We start from the raw sequence: 22,347 nt of genomic DNA on the forward strand, positions 1-22,347 counted from the left end.
TAGTGGCTTGCTCGTGGTTTGGCTTTGTGAATTAAGGTCTGGGTCTAATTTCAGTAGCTGATCTCTAGGGCTGTTAGGAAGAAGGTTAACTTCTACAGAACTGGAAGCCTTACTACAGAAAGAGACCTTGCAAGTGACTCACAATCCTGCAAAGAGCACTATTGTGAGATTCCACTGTTTGTGTAAGAAAAATCACTTGGGTTTGGGGAAAGACCAAGGAAGGAAGATTCTTGGATCAGGTCAGAATTTCTGCTTGGAAAAACATAGCTCCTTTGAGCAGTCTGTCAGTGAGAATTTAATGGTCATACAAATTCTTGTCATCCAAACGGATGAGGCAAACTCAATGTAGTGGCGAGAGATTTACTACAGAAGATCTTTTTGCAGCTTTAGGAGGCAAAATGCTAACTCTCTGTTTTTCCTTTTAGGCATTCTCCATCATAAATATCCTATTCAGAACTAAATCCAAATCTTCACTCTCTGGATCTCCTAAAGGTACAGGAAACTTACTTAAAACATTGAAGTTTCTTACCTTTTATTTGCATCATGTTAAAGAAACCACAAGTTGTGGTAAAACATGATTATCCACAGGAAGTGTCTGTTTTTTGTTTGATGCTCTGGCATCTATCTGCAACACCTTTGAGAATTATGACACAAAAAACCCCAAGAGAGCTTTTATCTGAAAATGCTACCTTCTTTCTTTTATATAGGAAGATCTTAATTTATTTTTGGCTGCCTGGACTGAGACTGTGTTCACATCTTTGTGTGTTTCTTTGCTTGCCTTTTGGTTACCTCTGAACTTTGCATTTTTAATGTATTCAAAATTTCTGGGAATATTCCAGGCATTGATGCACCAAAAGAAAATAAAAATCTGAAAACTGGAGTGGGGAACAGTGCTCTGTCATCTGAAAATCCATCTCTCTCAAGTTTTTTATTGTCCATAGGTCATTGAATTGTTTGATGGCAGCCATTACCATCATGAAGATAATATTCTAGCACAACACTGTCTCAATAAAATTTAAAATATTAATGTCTGAGTTAGCGAATAGTAAGTGTGGAAGGGTGGGAAAGGAGCAAGTTATGTGATTAGCTGCTGGCTAAGATGGTACGAGTAAAACATTTGTTCGTTCAGCTATCTTTCGATGTTTGTGAGTGGTTTTAAGTTCTAGCAATGCCTCGAGTATTGTATAGGGGTCAGTTATTTGTACTAGCATTTGTCTTGAAAAGTTTGAAGCAGCTAACCCCTGATTACATGGAAAAATCACCTGAAATACTGGCATCTCTCTGTGTCTCTATCCACAGAAACAGCCTTTGTAAGTTGTTAGCTTCAAGTTTCTAGGTTATGGTGCTTTTTCTTGGACAGTTAGGATTTTGTAAGCCTGTTATAGGGTAGAGGGCATATTACTTTGTAAAAGTACTGTAAACCCTTTTATAATCCCCAAATAACCTATAATTAAATGTGCAATGATGGACTGTGAGTTCTTATACCCTAGTGAAATACTTCACACAAATCAACTACAGTATCATAAACTTCACAGGTAGCTGAAAAAATACAAACAAAATTCCAGTCTGTTTTGTCAGACTGTTCTTTGAAGTTGCTTGTCAAAGTAGGAGCTAAATGTTTTTAAATAGAAAACATAATATATATTTGTGTGTATAAACTTGTAAGGTATAATCTTGTAAGTTACTACCTAGCATCTAGAATTGTCAGAAATTTGTAAAGTGGAATTTCAGCAATTCACAAGATGTTTTTAATGTTTACTTTGCTTTGATTCTGCCTGAATTCAATCTAATGAACTCTGAAATAGTTCTGAATTGGTGATAACTACAGGATGTAGATTCAAATTTTGATCTGAATATAAAAATGTGAGATTGGTGTATTGGTTAAGGAGAGAGAAAGGTGATGATGATGTAGCGATTTATGTAGAAATTATGTAGCAATTTATGTAGAAACAAGCATTCTATCCACTTAGGTTAAAAATGATGCATTCATTGGAAATGTTTTATTTTCCTTGCAATTCAGTTCTCTCCCTGATAATAAATTTCTCTTCAGCTGTGGCGAAAGACTGGCATGCCCAGGTACTCGGCTACTTGAATGTCTTGGCGATAAACCTTGAGCAGCAGTGTGTTCTACAGGTTTCAGATTTCTATTTCAAGTAAAGGTATAGCTTATCGATTCCTTAAAATTTCTTTTTGGTTAGGCGTTGCAGCTTTTCCTTCATCCACCTTTAGAAACAGTCACGGAAAGGAGCACTCACAGGATCCTGTTGAGTGCATCTTTTCTTTCTTGCTAAATTAATGGCTCCAGAGGCCAGGTATTTGTATGGTAATTTTGGTCATCAAATCATGGCTACACTTGTAATTGCAAAGCATTTTGCAAACAGAAGGGTGGGTGGGATTGTTACCATCTTACAGATGCATAAAGTGAGCTGTGCTTAAACTCCCAATACTTGGTTTGTTGTGAGGTTGGAAGTCTTTCGGATTCCCAGAAGGTACATAAAGGCTGAACTCTTCCGGCTTGTTGAAAGGCTGGGGGAGGGCGTGCGGTGAATTCCAGCGAGGTGTGCTTCAAACACTTTCCTAGGTCCTTCCTTGGTCTGTTTAGAGGTGACTGAGCAGCCAGACTGCCGAAGAAGTTGGGCGATTGGTCTCTATGCTGAGAATAAGCAGGTTATGAGCTATGGACGTGTCTGCAGCATTTTTTTTGTCTGGTCATGGAATGTGCACAGCTGAAGTCTATCCGAAATTGGATCAGTTTCCAAAACCTTATTGTTTCAAGCACTAGGCTGTGACCTCAAGTCTCCACAGATTTTTGTGAATAATGGCTGAATTGTCTGTCCTGAATATTATTCTAACCAGAGGTGTTTGAAGAAAAGCTTTTTCAAGCTGAACACTGATGGTTATAACTCTTGATGGAGAGAGATCTGGGTAGAGAGCAGCCTGAGCTGTACCGGTGTGAGGTTCTGTAGTACTCGCTGTAAATATAGAAAGTGAGCTAATAATATCCTTGTCAGGGAATTCCCTTCTTGGGGGGGAAAAAAATTACTAGGGATCGGTATACTGTTCTTCTCTGCATTTGTGTGATAGTTGACTCGAAAACCACTTTAATGTATGTACTTTGGAGCTGAAATTCCATGTTCCCTAAAACCAGGTGATGGCAAATGAAGGATAGTGCCTTGCTTTAAAGGCAAAGTGCTTGTAGGCAGAGTTTTCTGAGAAGAATTTCAGACTTCCTTTCCAGCATGACCTGAAAGATCCTGATGTTACTGACTTCAAAATAAAAAAAATTGGTGTCGTCTGCTCAAAATCTGTGGATTAATAACTGTTTAACTTCAATTACTTTGAAGGGCATTTTTATTGCACTGCAAGACCTTATAGTCTTTTCCAGGCAATTATTATTGTTGTATTATGTTTGAAAATTTTCAGTGTTTTTAGTGATGCTCCTGGGAATGAAACTTAGCAATTATAAAATTATTACCCTGGAGTCTTATTCTACATACTTTTCATCTTTGTCTTTCGACTTCTTGGAGCTCCTTTAGACAGACACCCTAATACCCTTTTCACAGTTATAACGCATCCAGTGTGTAACTTCTGCAAATTTAGTAGTCAAATATAGGATTTGTTTTGAGTATAACCTACGTATAGGTCTTCTGAACTAATGAGATCTGAACTAATTTCACTCTCCAGTAAAAAACAAAGTTACACAACTGGTAGTATGATAAGCCTGGCATGTTTATGATGTTTTCTCAAAATAAAAATATTCCAGATGGTAGATTTGTTGGTGTATCTGTTGCTTCCCAGTTACTTTTCCTCTTATTTGATAAATAAATAAATCTTTGTATCCATGAATGTATTAATCTAGGTTCTCCTCTTAGGTTTGTTTTGCCAGTAACTAGCTAAAAACTTCACTCTGACTCATTGCTGCTCCTCTTACATTTCAAGTCCATTCACAGGTTCAGAATTTGAAGCTTACAGAGCACTAGTGGAGTTGTGTTGCTACTAATAGCTCCCTGGTGGTATCTGGAGCAGTGATTTCTCTTCTCCTTTTCATCTATAAATTACGAAAGAATAAGCCTTTGTTTGTTGCCCTAATAAAATCTGTAGGTGACCAATGTATGTGTGCATGTGTGTGTGCCTTTGTGTGTAAAAATATATTTACTTGGCTGTAAAATTTATTTTTAATAAATAAATTGATATGTGGGTCGTAAGCGGATATGGGCAGCTGAGCTCTGGCAGCAATGATAGCCTTCAAACTGGCAACCTGTTAGTGTATATTTAGGTTTACTGTCTGAACATGAAGATAATGTTGCATCCATGTGTAAGAGAAATCTAACACTGATTTGTCAGTGGAGGAAAGACCTATCACAATACTTCACATTGACTGGTGCAAGTTCATCGCTTGGAGGTGTTTCTTCTTAAATGAACACAGATGCCTATGAGCACTTTCAAAGCTTCTTTACAGTGTTACAAGCCCAAATAACTCTAAATTGATGCTCGAACTGTGACTGAGACACGTTCTGACTTAAATAGAACTAACCTTCAAAACGCATGTAGCTTATAAAGTTTATGAGCTCTTACACCTTCGCTTTTTCCCAGTCATAGCTACTTCGGCATTTTCTGCTGGACGCCAGTTGTGTTCCCCTTATAAATGGCTAGGCATTCTTCTTGGTGGTCCTGAGGGAAAAAAGTATATGATTATAATAAAGGGTGCATGCTCTAAATAGTTCTTTTGTAAAGACTGCTTTTATTGCTTGCCCTTCCAAGTTAAAAACTTTAACTTCAAATGGTAGAATGCATGAAATGCAATCTGTTCGTGAAAGTTGCTCTTTGTTTAGTATATAAGCAGTGGCTATCAGTTTAAGGAACTGGATTTGCTTTGTAAATGGATTCAGTGGTGGGGAAAACAGATGGATAGTTATCTTAAATGCACAAGCATAAATAAAGCTTCTATACTACTTCTCTTTTATAAATGAAAGAAATGTGAAACTTAAATGATAGGGCATATAGATTGAAATATGCTGTTAAAACTGGATGCGCAACTTATTGCATACGAAATAGAAACAATGGATGCGTGACTGAACGCTTTTTCCCCTTTTCCCCTTTTTGCTGATGGAGAAATAATTTCAATAGATTGTTAGTTAGAGAATGCTAAATATTTAGTATAATCTTTTTTTCATCTTTACATTTTAGGTCAGCAATTTGGCTTCATCACACTTGAGTTTGCCTGCATTCAAAGCTGTTTACCTACAGTAATTTGCTCTGGTTGGAAGTGAACATGTCTCAAGTTCAAATTCAGAATCCTTCTGCTGCCCTTGCAGGGAGCCAAATATTGAATAAAAACCCATCTCTTTCACAGCCTTTGAGTATTCCTTCTACTACTAGTTCTTTGCCCTCTGAAAATGCAGGTAGACCTATCCAAAACTCTGCTTTACCCTCTGCATCAGTTACATCCACCAATGCAGCTGCAGGTAAGATTGAGTGTCTGTTAACAAGTGTATATATTCTTAGTGTTTGTAGTTTGGCATGATACATTCCTGATGTCTTGCACCTACTAATAACTTTAAAAGTAATATTTATCCAACTACAGTAGCTTGTAATGCTTTCTCCCTATTGAATGAAGTCTGTTTGAGACAGAAGCGTACTTTTCCATGAAGTTCTAATAATTAATTGAAATGTTTGTAATAGTGAAGAATATTTAAAATTGTATAACATTGAATTTTTAAAACATGGCTATCCATCTTTTCTACAAGTAGCTTGTTTTAAATATAAAATGGTGTTTGAAATAGTTTGTTTAGTTCTATTATCTTTAGTTCTTTTATGACCAGTTTAATGATAACTGTATTGTGCTAATAAAATATAGTGGAGCGAATAAAAGGTAATAAATAAAAAATAGATAATAGGGAAAAATAGGAGAAGGAAAAAGAAATTAACTGACTTTTTGAAATTATTCAAAGCAAGTGACCGTGATGAATACTTAGAAGATTTGCTCCTTGAAATGTACTACATAAGATGCAAGCTAAATGCGGGAGTCTCCTAGCTTCATAATTCTGGCTTGCATTAAAACATTAAATTTAATGATGCTGTCTTTTAGGCATGTGCATTGCTTGGAAATCCCAAAGTTCAGTAGATTGTTGCCAGTTTGGCTAATGAGCAGAGCGGTCTATTCCAGCAAATCTTTTCTGAGAACTGGTGTATTGCAGACAACTAAATGCTAAGCTAATGAGAATTTTTTTTTTAATTAAAAATTGTAGTAGAGTTCATAGCTACCTGTTCATTTATCCAATTTTATGTAATCTTTCAGCTCCTTCAAACATGGCAAACCCCAAAGAGAAAACCCCAATGTGTCTTGTGAATGAGTTAGCCCGTTTCAACAAGATTCAGCCTGAGTATAAGCTTTTGAGTGAGCAAGGTCCAGCTCATTCCAAGGTAAATATTCATATAAGTTTCTTATTGCTGCTGTTCATGCTCTTTCACTTTCAGAAATGGAAAGGCAAAGTTCTGTTAAGCAACAGAACTTAACTGTTGTCTAAAACTACTTAGCTTTTTTGAAGAGTTATTTATGTTAGCTCTGTTATGAGATGCTTGGCTTTGATTTTCATTTAATAAAGCAAGGTTTGTCCCTTGCACTCTTCGCTAAAAAATTTTGTATTAAATATGGATGATCTTTATACAATCACTTTCTAGTACAACGTTAAGCTTTTGTTCTACATCTTGCCTGTTCTGCAAGTTTTCTGTGTTCCTCCTGTGTGCATTTTAATATTTTGAGATTAATCCCACCAACTTTAAAAGATTAAAATAGTTTCTTAGTCCAAATTATCCCGTGAAATGCAGGAAGATTTATGGCAATTATGTTTCTTTAGGAAAAATGCTACATAAGGAGTTGTAGTGCTTTTGTGTCTATGTAGTTGGCAACATAAAAATCTATATTTGTTGATATGCCCAGAATAAGTTTTATGACTTAAAATTAAGAGTTGTTCTCTCCTGTGCACATCGTAACTGAACGTTGCTTTGCTCTTGCTCTGTTCTAGTTGTAAATAAAATGAACCTTCCTATCTTAATTGCCCGATATTTGGAAAACAAGGATCTTGGTATATGTTCTTTAATGCCTGAAGTACAGTATGACTGAACAGCGCTGAGCACTCATCTATTCTGGAACAGTTACTTTAGCAAAAGAACCTTTAGTTCTTCACAGTGGGAGTATAGGAATGCCTCGGGTAGACCAGCATGTGGTGTGCATCCCATATCATGGCATACCTTTTACAATGTGTCAAAATCTCAGAAATATACAATTCCTTTGGTGTTCCGTTCCTGTGCAGAGAGAGTTTTTCAGGAATACAGCAAATACACAAGCAGTTTGTGTTACTTCAAAGAACACTGAAGAAGGGAGTTTTAGCATTATTAAGCTTTTCAATCCTCATTGAAGATCTCTATTGTATGAGAACTGAGGTCAAGGCATACAGGGAAAATCAGCCTAGGATGTGTCTATTTAATCTGACATCGTCTCTTAAAAGGTGTTTCCCAGAACAGTGTTTGTTGTATGTTAGAGGAATTGCCTTTAATTGAATAATATTAAGAACTAAAATCTTTTGTCCAAAATATGCATAATGTCAGCTTCAATGTGCAGAGGAGGCAAGGTTTGCATTTACAACAAGTATTGGAATTACATTCAGAGCATCTGTTCACTTGTGTTTTCATTCTGATTGAAATTAAACTTCATTTAATTACCAGGGAGACCTTGGCTTGCTGTTGTCTCATTAATTTGTGAAAATTTAGGGCAATATATATCCTTCCTTATCCCACATACTTAAAAAGAAGTGCCACAGAGCTTTGCTCTATAATCAAATAGACTTGTGCTCACCTGTGGGCATGTAGAAGCTTTTATGGTGCAACATGAACTTATCTTTCTTCAAACTGCTGAAAAACATCATTTAAAAAAAAAACAAACCCACAGTATTAAAGCAAGAATTAAGTTATGTGGAGTAAAAAAGTCTGAATTTCAAGGCCGCTGTTCAGAGTAATGTTGGCATACCCAGCTATCCGGGTAGCTGTCACCTCTATACACACGGTATCTTTCGTTTTTTAGCCTATACGATCTCACGCAGTATAGTTGCTAGCTACAATTACTGTGACATTCTTAGTTCAGTGATCAGGGAAACCCTATCGATGTCCAAAGTGTTTAAAATCTGGAGATGACATGGTAGTTGAGGAAGGCTTTGATTACTGTTTTCTCAACTTTTGCATCACTAAAAGACTCATTGTTTTGCATAAGAGTGTCTATAAATTATGTGAATTCTGAAGCAGCTCGTAATAAAATTAATGTTTTCTATTTTTGAGGTGTTTACAGTGCAACTGACTCTTGGGGACCAGCACTGGGAAGCTGAAGGAACTAGTATTAAAAAAGCGCAACATGCGGCAGCTGCCAAAGCTTTGGAAGGGACAAAATTCCCTAAGCCTACAGCTCGTCCATCTCGTAGTGAAGGCAAGAATCCAGGTATATGCCACAACAAACTGATTTTAAAATAAATAATAAAATACACCTTTCTGGTTTGGTACGTGTTTTGAAGTTGCATAAGGATGAATAAAAACAGTGATTCTGCATATTTAACAATGGCAATTGTCAGATTTTGTGAGAACATCATCTTGATTTAATCTTTGGTCATTGTAGGTGATGTAAGAAAAATCGTCATATTAACAAGTTAAAGTATAGGGGGTCTTCAAGTTATTCAGGCTTAAAGAACCCACTGCTTAACTTACTGTTTTGTATTGTAACACTTGGTGGAATCCTGGAAAAGATGTTTATCCTACTCTTAAAAAAAAAAAAAGAAAAAAAAAAAAGAAAACTAAGTAAAAAAAAAAATCCAAACAAAAAAACCCATGAGGAATTCAGTCACAGAAAAGAATAATCTTTTGTGTGGGCAGATGAATGTGTTTTGAATTATCCTATCAGAATTACCAAAGCTTGAAAATAAAGATTTCTTTGGAAATGTAAGTTAAAAAAACCCAACAAAACCCAAAAAACAAAACTGTTAAATTTGTGTTGAGGGATTGGATCAGAACTTTGGAACTTGCGTCATTTATACTTGTTTAAAGAGAAATAGACGTTGATTTGTATAAAAGCATTTAAGGTGTAGTTAGCTATGTTTAGGGAGCTTCTTACTTTACTAAGATTGCTTTTAAGATATATTTAAAATGTAAAATTAAGTATGAACTAGCTTCACATCTCAGCTGCACGTGTGATTGTTTTGCATTTACTCTTAGTCACTTGAATGCAAAGCTATTAGGATAGCGTTAGTATGGTCAGCGAAGGTTAAAACTTATCTTTTGTGCCAGTTGTATTCTGATGTCACCTAAATTCTTTCTTTAGAAACACTTTGTACAGTCAACAGTGAAAATATTAGAAGCTAGCAATTACTTTTGTCTGTGAATCTGTTCCATAATTTAATTTTCTTTTGGCAATTGCCTTATAAGAAAACACTGTTGTACTAGAGTACACGCTGATTTTTGAGCCAGTGAGGCCTGTGATAGAAAAAAATGACCATTTACATGACTGTTCTTTCTCAGATGAGAATAGTCAGTGAGTCAATTCTTCATCCACACGATATCTACACTAAGAGAAATGTTTATAGCCCTCAGTAGCAATATACCTTCCTTTTGAAAAGGCAAGTTGCAATTTGAAAGTGAAGGGTCATAAAAACCCTTCTTAGGTCATTGAGTACAAAGAGAAATGTTTGACCATTCTCAGTAAACAACAGAAACAGAAGATACATAGCATGTCTGTTAACTTAATTTAAAAGGATTTTTTGGGAAGAGAAATTTCTGTTCTGCAGACCACACCATTAGATACGCTGTAAAAATTGGTAGCTTAAAGCAAAATAAAAAAACAAACAACCCCCCCCAGCAAATTCACTTCTTTGTAGCAGGATTTGTCACAACTGTACCAGGCTGCTAATTTAATATGCATCATGTAGACTTATTTTCTTTGTGTTCATTAGCATTTCTATTCAAAATTCATTGAAGATACTACATATGGCAAAACTTGAGCTCATTTTTCCCTGCTTTGAGACAGGATAAGAGTTTAGATTGTTTCAGTTCCTTGTGACAGTTGGACAACTCTTTTTATATTCCTTTTTATTTAGACAGTGTAACCCCCACAGTGGAGTTAAATGCACTTTGCATGAAGCTGGGAAAGAAACCTATGTACAAACCTATCGATCCTTATACGGGGATGAGATCCACTTACAACTATACTATGAGAGGTGGTACTTATCCTCCACGGTATGTATTGTTTAATTTTTTTGGTTTTGTAGTCTCATATCTTTGAACTTCCGCTCTCATCATCCGAGTGCTTTGATGCTATCTTCTGAAAACTAGCTAAAAATACAATATCCCTTAAAGGGATATTCAGCTTGAAACATAGCCAGCTTATGAGGCGAAAGGTTTTGATAAGTACACCCCATTGATATCTGTAATTTGTCTTATTTAAGGGGTTTTTTTTCTTTGGGGGGGAGGGGAAGGGGAGGAAAAAGGGAACTGAACCAAATGATGAAGTGTTTTTGAGGGCATTTGGATATAGTCAGCTTCATGAAGTGAATAGCTGAATATTAGCTAAATATTTCTTGCATTTCCTTTCTGTGTAAAAGCAAAAGTGAAGAAAATGGTTTGATGCTTTTTCTAAAACTATTTAAATTAAAGCTTCAGTTTAAAGAATTTTATATGGGCATAGGAATTGAGAATTCAAAACTTACTGGCCTGCCAAGTCTATAAAAGCGTAGTTACGTTGTCTTTCTCTGTTCTAGTTGGTTAGAAATGTGTTTGTATTGTAAAACAAGAAATGTTGATACTCTGTTTCAGAGGTGTCTCCCTAAAATCTTTTAGACTCTAAATCAAAATTTGGCTTTTTAATACTAGTACTTCAGTGCTGAGTCACGGTTACTGATATCTGAGAGATTCATCCACGTATAACTTATGTTTCTGTTTACTTTGTGGGCCAAACTATTTGCTTATTTAAATCTCTCTCTTTGCAGGTACTTTTACCCATTTCCTGTCGGGCCCTTACTTTATCAAGTTGAGCTTTCAATTGGAGGGCAGCAGTTTCACGGGAAAGGAAGAACAAGACAAGCTGCTAAGCATGATGCAGCTGCTAAAGCACTGAAAGTTCTGCAGAATGAGCCCTTGCCTGAGAAACCAGAGGTGGGAATTAATCTTAGTGTTGTAAGCCCAAATTGCTAAGATAAACTGAGACATTGTTGTAGATTTTTTTTTTTCCTTATTGAGAGGAAGATGATAGTTGTGAAATTAATTCTGTGTGGTAGTGTTGACCTACCTGTGTCAGTAGAAACACTTTGATTTAAAATCATAAATTTCTATGGAACTAGAGTTTTCCCAAATGAAGTTATATTAATTCTTTTGCTGTCATATTTTTCCACAGCAATGCTATAGACCTCTGTCAGATATGAGCACTGGAAGCATAGATAGGAACTAATATCTTATCAGGTACAGATCATATACAAACTTCTGAAGAAGTGTGTAAATGGGGTACTTGCATTCTAGTATGGGCAATGTAGAAATCAGACATGGGTTTGCTTCCTGGGCAAAATTCCTACATGATTTTGGAAAGAAATGTGGAAGTTCTAGAAGAGCAGGAAGTTCATGGAAGTAGTAAACTCATACACACATTTTTGATATGAATGTAAGAAGCAAATTTTTATCCCTCCGTATATTTATGGCTGCCCAGCACTTTCCATTCCAAGACCCTGTTATTGTGGGTTTTTTCATGCTTTTTCGTTAAGTTGCTTTAGGCAGAAGGTCTCATGGTGCGCATACGAGTTACTTGTAGCTTCTGGGGCTCATTGACTGCGTGCACCCTCTCCGTATGTGCTGGCTGACTGCCTTGGCCAAAGCCTACTACAAAGAGTGTATTCAGTCTTTCCTTTATGGGCTCATTGTACCTGTCTTGAGTTATGAGGGATTGATGTTAGAGCTAAGAGCAAGAGATCTATTGATGTACTCCATGCCGGCATCTAGATCGTGTTGAGGAGGGGGCCGTGCAATACAAACCCAGAAGCAAGAGAGACTAGGACATTTGCAGAGAGGTGAGGAGCAGGAAGTGGAGGTTAGACTGGTAACTTACAATCTGGGGAGCGAGAGAACTTGCTGGATACGGAGTCTGGCTGTGTGCTGAGAAAGAAGGAAAATGAAGAATTGGGCAAGAAGGTAACAAGGGGTCTCAGGCTGGGAAAAAAAAAATAGCTGGGAACTACCAGGAATAGCAGAGCAAGAGGATTGAGGAAATGTGTTGTGAAGCCAAGGGACATTGAGTTAAAACTTCCGAGTGTGTTTGTGGGAGAGAGTGTTGCCCAGATAATTAGGCAAACACACTGGATCTGATGGTTCAGGGAAGAGGCCTAGGAGGCACTGATGGTAGTAGTTCAGGTCACAGAAAGCTCTCCTGGAGGAGCGTAGATTACTGAATGATGGAGGCTACTAAGAGTCAAGGGATTACAAATGCTATTGGGGAGAAGAGAGTGATGCTGGGAAGAGAAGCTGAAAGAGTGGAGATGAGTTCAGCACTGAAATCTAGAACTGGTCATAGGCAGAGTGTGGTCAGGGACAAGCTGGAGGCCTTCACGCAGGAGAGGTCAAGCCTGAGGGGGTTGTTCCCCTTCATTGCAGGGGAACCCCAAACTCCTGAGTATTGTCATTCTGTGTCAATGATGCATAACATCCTCTTTTTGCACTCACCCTTGTAAAAGATAACCTACTGTCATCAGCCATTTTTCCACCTCAGGTAGCAAAGTTCTGTGTACTGGACCCAAGGAGTCCAACTCTGCAGAAAATAAGAGGATCACATGTAACTGAATTCTTTTCTGTTCACTTTTTTAGAAATACTTCTGTACAAGTGGCTTTCTGAATATTTGTAGAGTTGTGTTTAAAGTTGAGCAATGTGAGGTCTTCAGAACAAACACTGCAATTGTCTTTACATGACCACGTATCCTTTTCTATAGGATGTCTCATTCAGTGTAAGGGCTGTAAATCGAGAGGTAAAGGAAGTCAACCTACAGAGTCTCTCCTTTTTCTTTTTTTTTTTAAGGACTTGATAAGGGAAATACTATTGTGAATGATGCAAGAGATTGCAAGAAGGGAGAATTATTTTATGAATAAAACAGTTGCGAGCTCGCTGGGAGCTGAATGCTGTCCTGACCCTGCTATACGTATGCTGGGCAAGTCACTTAAACTTTCACAAGAAACATGCATTTGTCATTTTATTTTTCTATTTGTTTGACTTGTCTACAAAATGAAAAGTAAGAAATGCAGCTATGCTTAAGGAGACCAATCCTTTGAACAGAGAGTGCTGTTTTGTAATAAGTACTCGGATAAATCAGATTGTAATTTAAAATTTGGTACTTAAATGCTAAGTTCATTAATATTTGTGGCTTTCAAATATTGTCGTTTTAGGAATGTCTGAGGGAATTGCTGTTTTTGTAACAGTGTTTTGCACTAGACAAGATGAAGATAAAATAAGGAAGATTTTAGCACTAAGTGAGCACTGTTCATGCTTGCATTCAGTGAGGCAAGGTCCTTGAAGGATATTGTAGTGTGAGATCATAAGAGATGCTATTATAATGCGTGTATACAATGGAGGCAAATTAAGATTTCGCAAGCAGACATAATCCTGATACTTCCTGTCTGTCATTTGATGATGTTGCCAGTAATCTTCCTTTTAAATGTAGTTATTTTTGTGTATCCCATTTGTGCGTGTGTAAACAGAATATGCTTAAGCTTGAAGACTTGTATTTTGGGGGGGGTGTAATTTTGTAAATTTTTATTTCTTTATTTTACAAGTTTTTGTATTTGCAGGATTTTACTCTTGTATTTTTAAATTAGAAAATATTCAGTGCTTAATGAAATCATAGAATAAAATGATTGGACTTCAAGGGTAAGAATGACAATTTCCCACATCTTCTCAGACTGCAAATCTAGAAGCAAGCGGCAGGAAAAAAATTTAATAATATTAGCTCTTTGCTGGACACAGCCCTGCCTGAACAACCCAATTTAATTTTAAAGTCTGCTCTGCTTTGAGTGGGAGGCTGTAGTAGGAGACCTCCAAAGGACCCTTCCAACCTACATTAGTCTGATTGGAGTTAAGACACACTGACAAAGTTGCAGTATGGGGTTACTTTGCATATTCAAAGAGAGAGATGATAAAGCATCTATTTAAAGCTTAGAAAACATACAAAGCTACACTTTCTAGCACAATTCTTAGACAGAAATTCTAACTTTTGCCTGAAAATACTAAAATCAGAATTGCTTCTATGTTTTTTGCCAACTTGGTAAATATCAGCTGTTCTTTATACCCTTAACATGGAAGAAAACAGTCAGACTGATAGCTATGTTGAAATCAATGTAGTTCTAATCAGCAACTTCACTGGCTTTCATAATTTGCTTATAAGCAGTCTTTGAGGAAGTGCATGTTGAAAGAATTCCTAGAAAAGGGTGAATCCCTCTTAAAGGAGTACATTACTTTTGCAATTTGTTTGGGAGGTTTTTAATCTATCACTTTTGTTTCCTTTTGTGACTGTTTTTTTTTCACTTGTTAGAGATGGATTTGAACAATTTGATGAGAGCTAAGAGTGGTAAATTCTTATATTTGTGGTCCCATCCTGATTTAGAGGCATAGATTCCTTGGAGAGTTTAGTCTATGCACACATGCAAACTACTTTAAAAGCAGACTTTATAGATTGTCTGCTTTGAGGTGTGCAGAGAAAGAGGGAGAGCGTGTGTGTATGATTATTTTTGATTTATAAAATAAACTGATCCAGAACTCAAGTAGAGGCAAAATAATTGGTACAATAGCTATAGTCTGTTAATTGTTCTTTTGCTATTAATTTACTCTTTTTAGGTAAAGGTATTGAAGAAAAGTACCTATGTTTTACACTGTGTGAACAGACTTGGAATATGTCAAGAACATGCACTGTAACATAGCAAATAATTCCATACTATTTGTTTGTATTCTCTTGAAAGAATATTAAATGGGAACAATCTAATCCAATAAAGAGAAGTCCTGGTCACCTTTGCAAGGAAAAATGTCGGAATTTGAAAAAATAGAATATATCTGAAATTGCAAGGAGGGGAAAATATTTGTAAATAAAGTGATTGTGCTAATGTTTTGACAGTAAGGGTAGCAACAGACCATTCCTAGAGATGCTGGTGGTAAACTTGCTGTAACACCTAGACCGTAATAAAATAAGACCTTAGTAGTTCAAATATTTTTTTCTGGGTATGTGATGCTATTCCTTTTGGACTTACCAATTGCATTTGAAATGGGTTTTAAAATATGATGATCAAGACTTTTGACTCCTGTATTCAATCTTGGTTTTGCCAATTTTTACCTGCGTTGTGCCTTCTGCTGAGGTATGGTATGGTTCCGCTAGTGTAGGTGTTGCCTCCACATTTCTCATGCAGGCTAATGCACAGTGCATCTACCTCGCCCCTGCGGGAGTGGTGCCATCATGTGCTCTCAGTTTTCGCAGACCTGAAGATTGCTCTATGTACACCTCCGCATAGAGGTTGGAGACTGGATGTAGTAGTGGGAGAGAAGTTATCAGATGTTATAACTGTAGAAGGATGTTGGGCTATAGGTGCTCTTCTGAAATGTTTGCAACTTGAACCTGAAATACAAGGTCAACCCATAAGAACAGTGTGAAATCTGATGGGACGGTGGGAGGAGTGAAAACCACAGATTAATTTTACTTATATTTTGTTCTGAGATGGGAAGAGCCTGCTTTAAGTGGTAGAAAAAAAAACTTTCCTTCATGTTTTAATCTAACTTTTAGTAACAGACGTTGGGGATGCTTGCTACCATCAAAAATATTTTTAATTGATGAGAGCTCTCTAGCATATTTCTGCTGCTCCAATAAAATATTTAAATAATTTTTGTTACCTGGTTGCATAACTAGTATTTTGGCATGATATAATTGGTGAAATTGTTGCTATTCATCTTTATCATAATCTTTCCAATATTACTGCTGGACACTTAGTCTTAAAATTTCTCTGTTGCTGTTACCATGCCTCTTAGTTCATGTTGATCCCAACATCAGTGAAGACATTTTTGGAATCACAATCAAAATTTTACCTGGAGATACGTAGAAGTGCCTGTAGGTAAGCTTCACCTGGCACTGCTGTCCTCCTAGCAGGTGTAAATTCTGAGATGTACACCGTTTGATTTAAGGCAAGTTCCTGATAGTACGTTCTTCAGATGAGAAAAAAAATCTGTAGATGAAGCACTTACAAGGGAGCACGTTAAAAGGCAGGACTATGCCAGGGTCTAATTAGCCATCCTTTATTCACGTTGGTCCCATTCTCAGAATCTTTATTTTTCCTGCCCTTTCTCTTATCTGATACTGTCTTAGTGCTTTTGGTACAAATGTCCAATCAGCATATGAAAATTGTATTTCATAAAGGTACTTCCATTTGGAAATCAGTTCATTTAACACTTCAGTTTGTTTTTCTATAAATAGATTTTTAAACCTATTGGCCCTTATTCCATTTGATCTTTCCTGTAACGAGCACATGAAAATACGGAGGTTTGCTAGCTTTTACACATACACCTTAAATGAGCTTCTTGAGTTCCAATACTGTAGTATGTGTGCTGCATTTCTACACATTCACGTAAAATGGCAGTAAAGGTTAGACTACTTAAAATTTTGAGAGATCAGTAAACTGGTTGGATGGATAAAATTCAACTTAATAGGATCTTTATTTTAAATAGAGTATGCTTTTTTTAGGTTAACGGAAAAGAACCAGATGATGAAAATCTCAATAAATCTGAAATAAGCCAAGTTTTTGAGATTGCACTTAAAAGGAACTTGCCTGTGAATTTTGAGGTATGTTTATTTTACAAGCTCTAGATTTGTTTTTATTAGAATATTAAGGGTACACATTAAGTTGAGTCTCTTCTAGATAACCCAAACAACTGACTTTTAACATGTCTTGTTAGTTGTGAATACACTTTTACCTTTGACAGTCACCCCGATTGTCTCGGAGTTTATATGGTAAAGTGAAGAAAAAAGAAAGAATCCACCTGTTCACAAATTCATGCACTAAAATCATAACATGAGTGAACAGCTACGCCGTGGTTGTCTGTGCAATCTTTTTCCCAAGCTTTTTGAAAAACCAGTATTACAGTGAAGAAACAAAACACAACTTCACATTAATGCTAGAACATTGGAGTGCAGAGTCGAGGCAAAAGAGTATAGCTCACTCTGAAAGACATTTATGGAAGTATTTGCTTAATTAAGCACTGATGTGGACTACCCGCAAGTTGCAGAATCTCACAAATAGGTTTCTTTTCTTGCCATGAGGTGACCTCATGTGCATCTGACTTTCCTTTCCCTTTGGCCTGGCTGCTTGCTGCCTCTTTGCTCCTCCTTGATCATTTTAGTTATCTTAAATCAATAGCTTTCATAGGAGCACCTCTGTTTCACTAAAATATTAATTTATCATGCTGCTTTCCTGAGCTGGCAGAGTAACATTTAAGTCAACTATCTGAATTATTGTAGTAAGAAAATGCAATTGTGTGTAACTGAATTGCTTCTAAAACTGTTCTATGAAATTTTACATGAAGTTTTCAATTATTGCAGGTTAGCCTGAGTATCACTGGTAAAAATATACTGTCACACAAAGCCAGATGTAGGTGGAAGTTCTTAATTCAGTCTTACTTTTTGACTTTATGGATATTTTGAAAGTATCATGTGTTACGAATGGAGTTAAGACTAAATCTGTAGTAGGCAGCTATCTCTTAGAAGTCTCCAGAATTCTTGATTTCTGAAGTAAAATGCTGGACCCTAAAAAATTGCTTTCTTTGTAATTTCTATTACCGTAACATGATGTATTTAATGAGGTGATGTTAACTGTGTGGAAGTACACACTGATGAAATAGAACAGTCATATTTTAATATTGAAAGAGTAAATCAGTAAATGAAATAAGATGGGTTAATGACTTACATGTAAATACTGTTTACTGCTTGCTGCATCTGATCTTTTTGAAGTATATGTTTATTTGGGTGGGATTATGTTATTAGAGTGAGTATGATTTACATTTCTACTTTCTGGGTTGTATGAGAATCTACAATCTCTTTATCCATAGTTCTTGAGAGAAGTTTGCTATAAACAATGTGCCCTACCATTTTTAATAAGTGTTTATCACGCTTTCACTCAGTTTTTCCCTCTGAAACAGGTGACCAAGGAAAGTGGTCCTCCCCATATGAAGAGCTTTGTAACCAAGGTGTCAGTTGGAGAATTCATGGGTGAAGGCGAAGGAAAGAGCAAGAAGATCTCAAAGAAAAATGCTGCAATAGCAGTCCTAGAAGAACTGAAAAAATTGCCACCCCTTCCTACGGTTGAGAAAATGAAGCCACGAATCAAAAAGAAAACAAAATCAATAGTGAAGGTAAGAGACAAACAGATTGGAAATCTGACTGTTATAAATAATCATGAGAGGTGTTTCTGAGTTAGTTATAAACACTCTTCAACTGCTCAACGTTATCAGCAGTCTGGTGCTGCAAATGAAATGATATTTTGCTCCCACTCTAACTGGGGTTCTGACACCACTTTTACAACAGTTATCAGTAAATTCAGGATGAAAGAGAAACCTTATAAAAGAATGAGTAGCACATAAAAATCAAGCTCTGACTTTCAAGCCTTAGACTTTACAGCTTCGGGTTTTGCATAGTTTTGCTTGTGCAAATTCTCCTGCAAGCCTGTGCCTCCTAATATAGCAGGATTGGAACTTGTAAAACTGTTACCAGTGGTAGGTTATATGTGGTCACCTGTGACAGCAGAGCCAAATAAATCGAGTGTTTCTCTTTGGCTGTGACTGTTTGATTAAGCACCTTTTATTTCAGTGTTTTTAAATTCTAGAGATGAATGAATTCAGTGGCACACTGCATTTTGTCTATTAAACCAAACATTCACAAATTTTGGCTTATTTCCTAAACATTGTTCTACATAGCTGCAGACAAGTCCAGAGTATGGTCAAGGAATGAATCCCATTAGCAGACTTGCCCAGATACAGCAGGCCAAGAAAGAGAAGGAACCAGAGTACATGCTCATCACAGAACGTGGTCTTCCAAGGCGCAGGGAGTTTGTTATGCAGGTTTGTATGTTAATTTGAGAAATCTAGTTGCATGGCTGTGATGTCTTTAGGTTTTTTGGCTTATGGTAATTAGGTTGTCATGATGATATACAAAGTTAACAGGATTACAGCCAAATTCCCATGAAATTTATTAGGAAAATATCTAGTGGGCTACATTCAAGGAAGATAAAGGTTCAAGAAGTCTTCTGAATCATGTTTTTTAAAAAATTGCATAGGGCACTGGAAGTCTATGTTGTAACTGCCTAATGTTTTAATTAACAGGAATATTAATATTCTGTTAAGAGATTCTGAGCTTCTTATATTTTGTAATGTAGGATTTATTAACGTGAACCTGGGTATCCTTCATTTCCTCCTTCCCCTGAGTTTTCTTGTGTCGCTTTAGAGCGCAGCACTTTCTGCACTCTGCGTTGCAAATCTCAATAGCGTAGTAGTGTTTTTAATACTGAGTATCTACTAGCTTCTAATAATAATAAAGTGCATTCTCCAGACCTCTCTCCTATCCTGGCCAAGACAGGAAAGTTAGTTGCTGTCTTTCCATTACACTAGTAAATCTGCTAATCCTGTAACTTGGAAACAGCTTGGAAAATTTATGTCTGCTGTGATACCAGTTTTGAGCATTTAGGCTGTTGCCAAGGTGAGATGATGAAATAGAGTTGTTTGTGTGACTTCTGTTTGGGTTTTTTTTCCTTGGAGGCCAAGGATCATTGATAATAAATGACAGCTTGCTTAGAATAATGATCACTTGAACTGTTTTGTGACTCATGGCATGCTCAGGACACAGATCACTGATAAGTGAATCCTTATACTACTGTTTAAGAATTGAGGGTTTTTTTCTTCCTCTTTTGTCCAGGTGAAAGTTGGTGTACACACAGCTGAAGGAATGGGCACGAACAAAAAAGTTGCTAAACGCAACGCAGCTGAAAATATGTTGGAACTTTTAGGTTTCAAAGTCCCTCAACCTCAACCTCCAAAGCCAGCATTAAAGACAGAAGAGAAGGTAAGAGTCTTTAAGAATCAACCGCTGTTTAATATACAGCAAAAGTTGAGTTGAAACAATAGCAGCTTTGCAAGGCAGTAACAGTGTAGTAAATTCACGCTTTCTGCCCTAGCCAGGAAGCAGTTGTATTGAGGTGACTGTTCTCTAAAAAATAGTGCATTTTGGATACATTAAGGGTTCAATTTTGCAAGTAAATCAAAGTCTTATCAGAAGCCTAAATGAATGTTTCTTCTTTATAGAATGGCTCAGAACCTGTGATAATTGATGTATTGGTCTTAGAAACTTGCAGACACGTAGGTTACAGGACTTTGTGGTAGCAATAGTTTTAGCCTTACCACCAACTGCAGTCAAAAGTCTGTTACAGGTCTCTTTCTTTGGTGGGTCCCTTCGCAGGGAAGGAGCCTTGCATTCTCCTATTGATTCAGCAGATGTTACCAGGGAGTTAAAATAGCAAGTCTGGTTTTAGTTTTCTCCTTTTCGTGTATATGCTCATTTGTGTCCAGTATGTTGTCCTCAGCAATACCAATAACTAATGTTAGTTTAACTGGCTTTATTATGGTATCTAGTTCTCAATATCTGTGTTCTTAATACCACTTCACTGGTCTGTAGATAGTTTTAGTCATTCAGTGAGTAAGAATCACTGAACTTGTCTGTTCTTGGTAGCTATGTAATAATTGAGGGTTTTGAATAATAGATTTTGCAGTAAAATTTTGACTAGTCAGATCACCTACATCTTGAAAACCTTAAAACTTAAGGGGGGGAAAAAGTGTTTTAAAGGGATATTGTGTTTGGCTTTTTTCCTTTTATTTTTAAGACACCAGTGAAGAAACCAGGTGATGGAAGAAAAGTAACCTTCTTTGAGCCAGGCTCTGAAGAGACTTCAACTAGTAAGTAGCCTTACTGAAAGAAGCATGGCCCTGTTGGCGTGTGTGTGTATGCAAGATGTTTCTCAGTCCCTTCAGTAGTGTCATTTAACACACTGTAATGAGCAGACGTGTGCAACTGCTGGCTTGCAAACTAAATCTACCCCTTGGGAAGGTTTTGTTCAAAACCTCAAAGAGCTTATTCCTCCCAAGTCATACAGTACTCAGCTTGCTTGGCCACCTGCTCGGGGAAGGGAGTAGATGGCTGAGCCAAAAGCATGTGTGTGCTAACGGGTCGGTCGAGCAGTTAGTGGAGGTGCAGCTGCTGCTACCTGCAGTGTCTGGGCTTGTCTTACCTCAATCTGAGGGATCTTGGGACAGGCTTTAATTTGTGTCTAGGGCTTTCTAGGACAAGAATGAATGTGCAGGACCGAGCTTGGTTCTGATCCAGGGACCAGGCTCCTTCAACCAACAGCAGGAGTGAAGTGGGGGCAATTTCTGTGGAGGAAAAGGTAAGGGGAGGAGGAGAGATCAGCCTCTTTGGCTCAGCAGAATGTTTCTCTGTTACAAGGCCCAAATGAGGATGGGAGCCAATTCCCTGGGAAGGGGTTGGGGTTTCTGCCACCTGGGAATAGCCTTCTAGATTTGCAAGAATGGTTGCAGGTTAGAAGACTGCCCCAGAAATGTCACTCTAAGCCTGAGGCAGAGTAGCAGCGGGAGGGTGGTGCTGAATTTGTTGAGGCAGAGTTAGCTGTGTTAAGTTTGGCCATATCACCTTATAGATGTTGAGGCAATAACTGCAGTATGTCGAAGACTGTTCCTGGGATGAAGATGAGAAAGGGTGTCAGTACTAACTGAAACTGGTCTTCCTAAAGCAGAGTTGGAGAAGGAAGGAATGGCCTTGTAGCACAGAACAACCTCTTTGTCCATGCTTGGTCTCTAATGACTGAGAGCAAGGAACTGTGCCTGCATCTATTTCAGGCAGTTGATGGTTATAGTGGTCAGATCCACAGATGACTGGCTGGAACAAAAAAAAACCCAAACCTGGCCAACCAGAATACAGGCATTGGCTTTCTCTAATGTAAACTGTTGGGAGGAGTCATTATGGAAAGTTTGTCTATCACAACATATTTCTATTCTGGATAGGATGTTTCAGGTGCTTTATGTGTTTAAGTATAATTTTGTTGTTTAAATTATAAATAGTTGGGATTGACTTGGACTTCAGTAACGTTTTACTACATCCATAAGATCTTAGGTAATCTTCCTGTCGCCTTATTCAAACTTTGCCATCCCTGCATACTTCCATCTACAAATTCTGGCTTTCATCCTTAGACTTG

General features: G+C 37.2%; 1 protein-coding gene across 5 annotated transcripts in view; it reads left to right on the plus strand.

Annotated features, from left to right (window-relative positions):
- The first annotated feature begins 423 nt into the window (after positions 1-423).
- The window catches only part of STAU1 (staufen double-stranded RNA binding protein 1), a 27,162-nt gene continuing 5,238 nt past the window's right edge, over positions 424-22,347 (plus strand). For 3 of the 5 annotated variants that reach the window (XM_009326736.1, XM_009326739.1, XM_009326740.1), the window contains exons 1-11: positions 424-492; positions 5,188-5,465; positions 6,299-6,423; positions 8,332-8,488; positions 10,134-10,272; positions 11,022-11,187; positions 16,782-16,880; positions 18,215-18,445; positions 19,007-19,150; positions 20,001-20,147; positions 20,962-21,034. In XM_009326736.1, coding sequence (XP_009325011.1) covers positions 5,273-5,465; positions 6,299-6,423; positions 8,332-8,488; positions 10,134-10,272; positions 11,022-11,187; positions 16,782-16,880; positions 18,215-18,445; positions 19,007-19,150; positions 20,001-20,147; positions 20,962-21,034 — 1,474 coding nt within the window. In that variant the 5' untranslated portion in view covers positions 424-492; positions 5,188-5,272. Of the gene's footprint in view, positions 493-5,187; positions 5,466-6,298; positions 6,424-8,318; positions 8,489-10,133; positions 10,273-11,021; positions 11,188-16,781; positions 16,881-18,214; positions 18,446-19,006; positions 19,151-20,000; positions 20,148-20,961; positions 21,035-22,347 lie in introns of those variants that run through there. The other 2 variants (XM_009326738.1, XM_009326741.1) reach the window with 2 other exon arrangements.

This window comes from Pygoscelis adeliae, unplaced genomic scaffold (genome assembly GCF_000699105.1).
Source record: "Pygoscelis adeliae isolate BGI_AS28 unplaced genomic scaffold, ASM69910v1 Scaffold286, whole genome shotgun sequence".
NCBI classification, from domain to species: Eukaryota; Metazoa; Chordata; class Aves; order Sphenisciformes; family Spheniscidae; genus Pygoscelis; species Pygoscelis adeliae.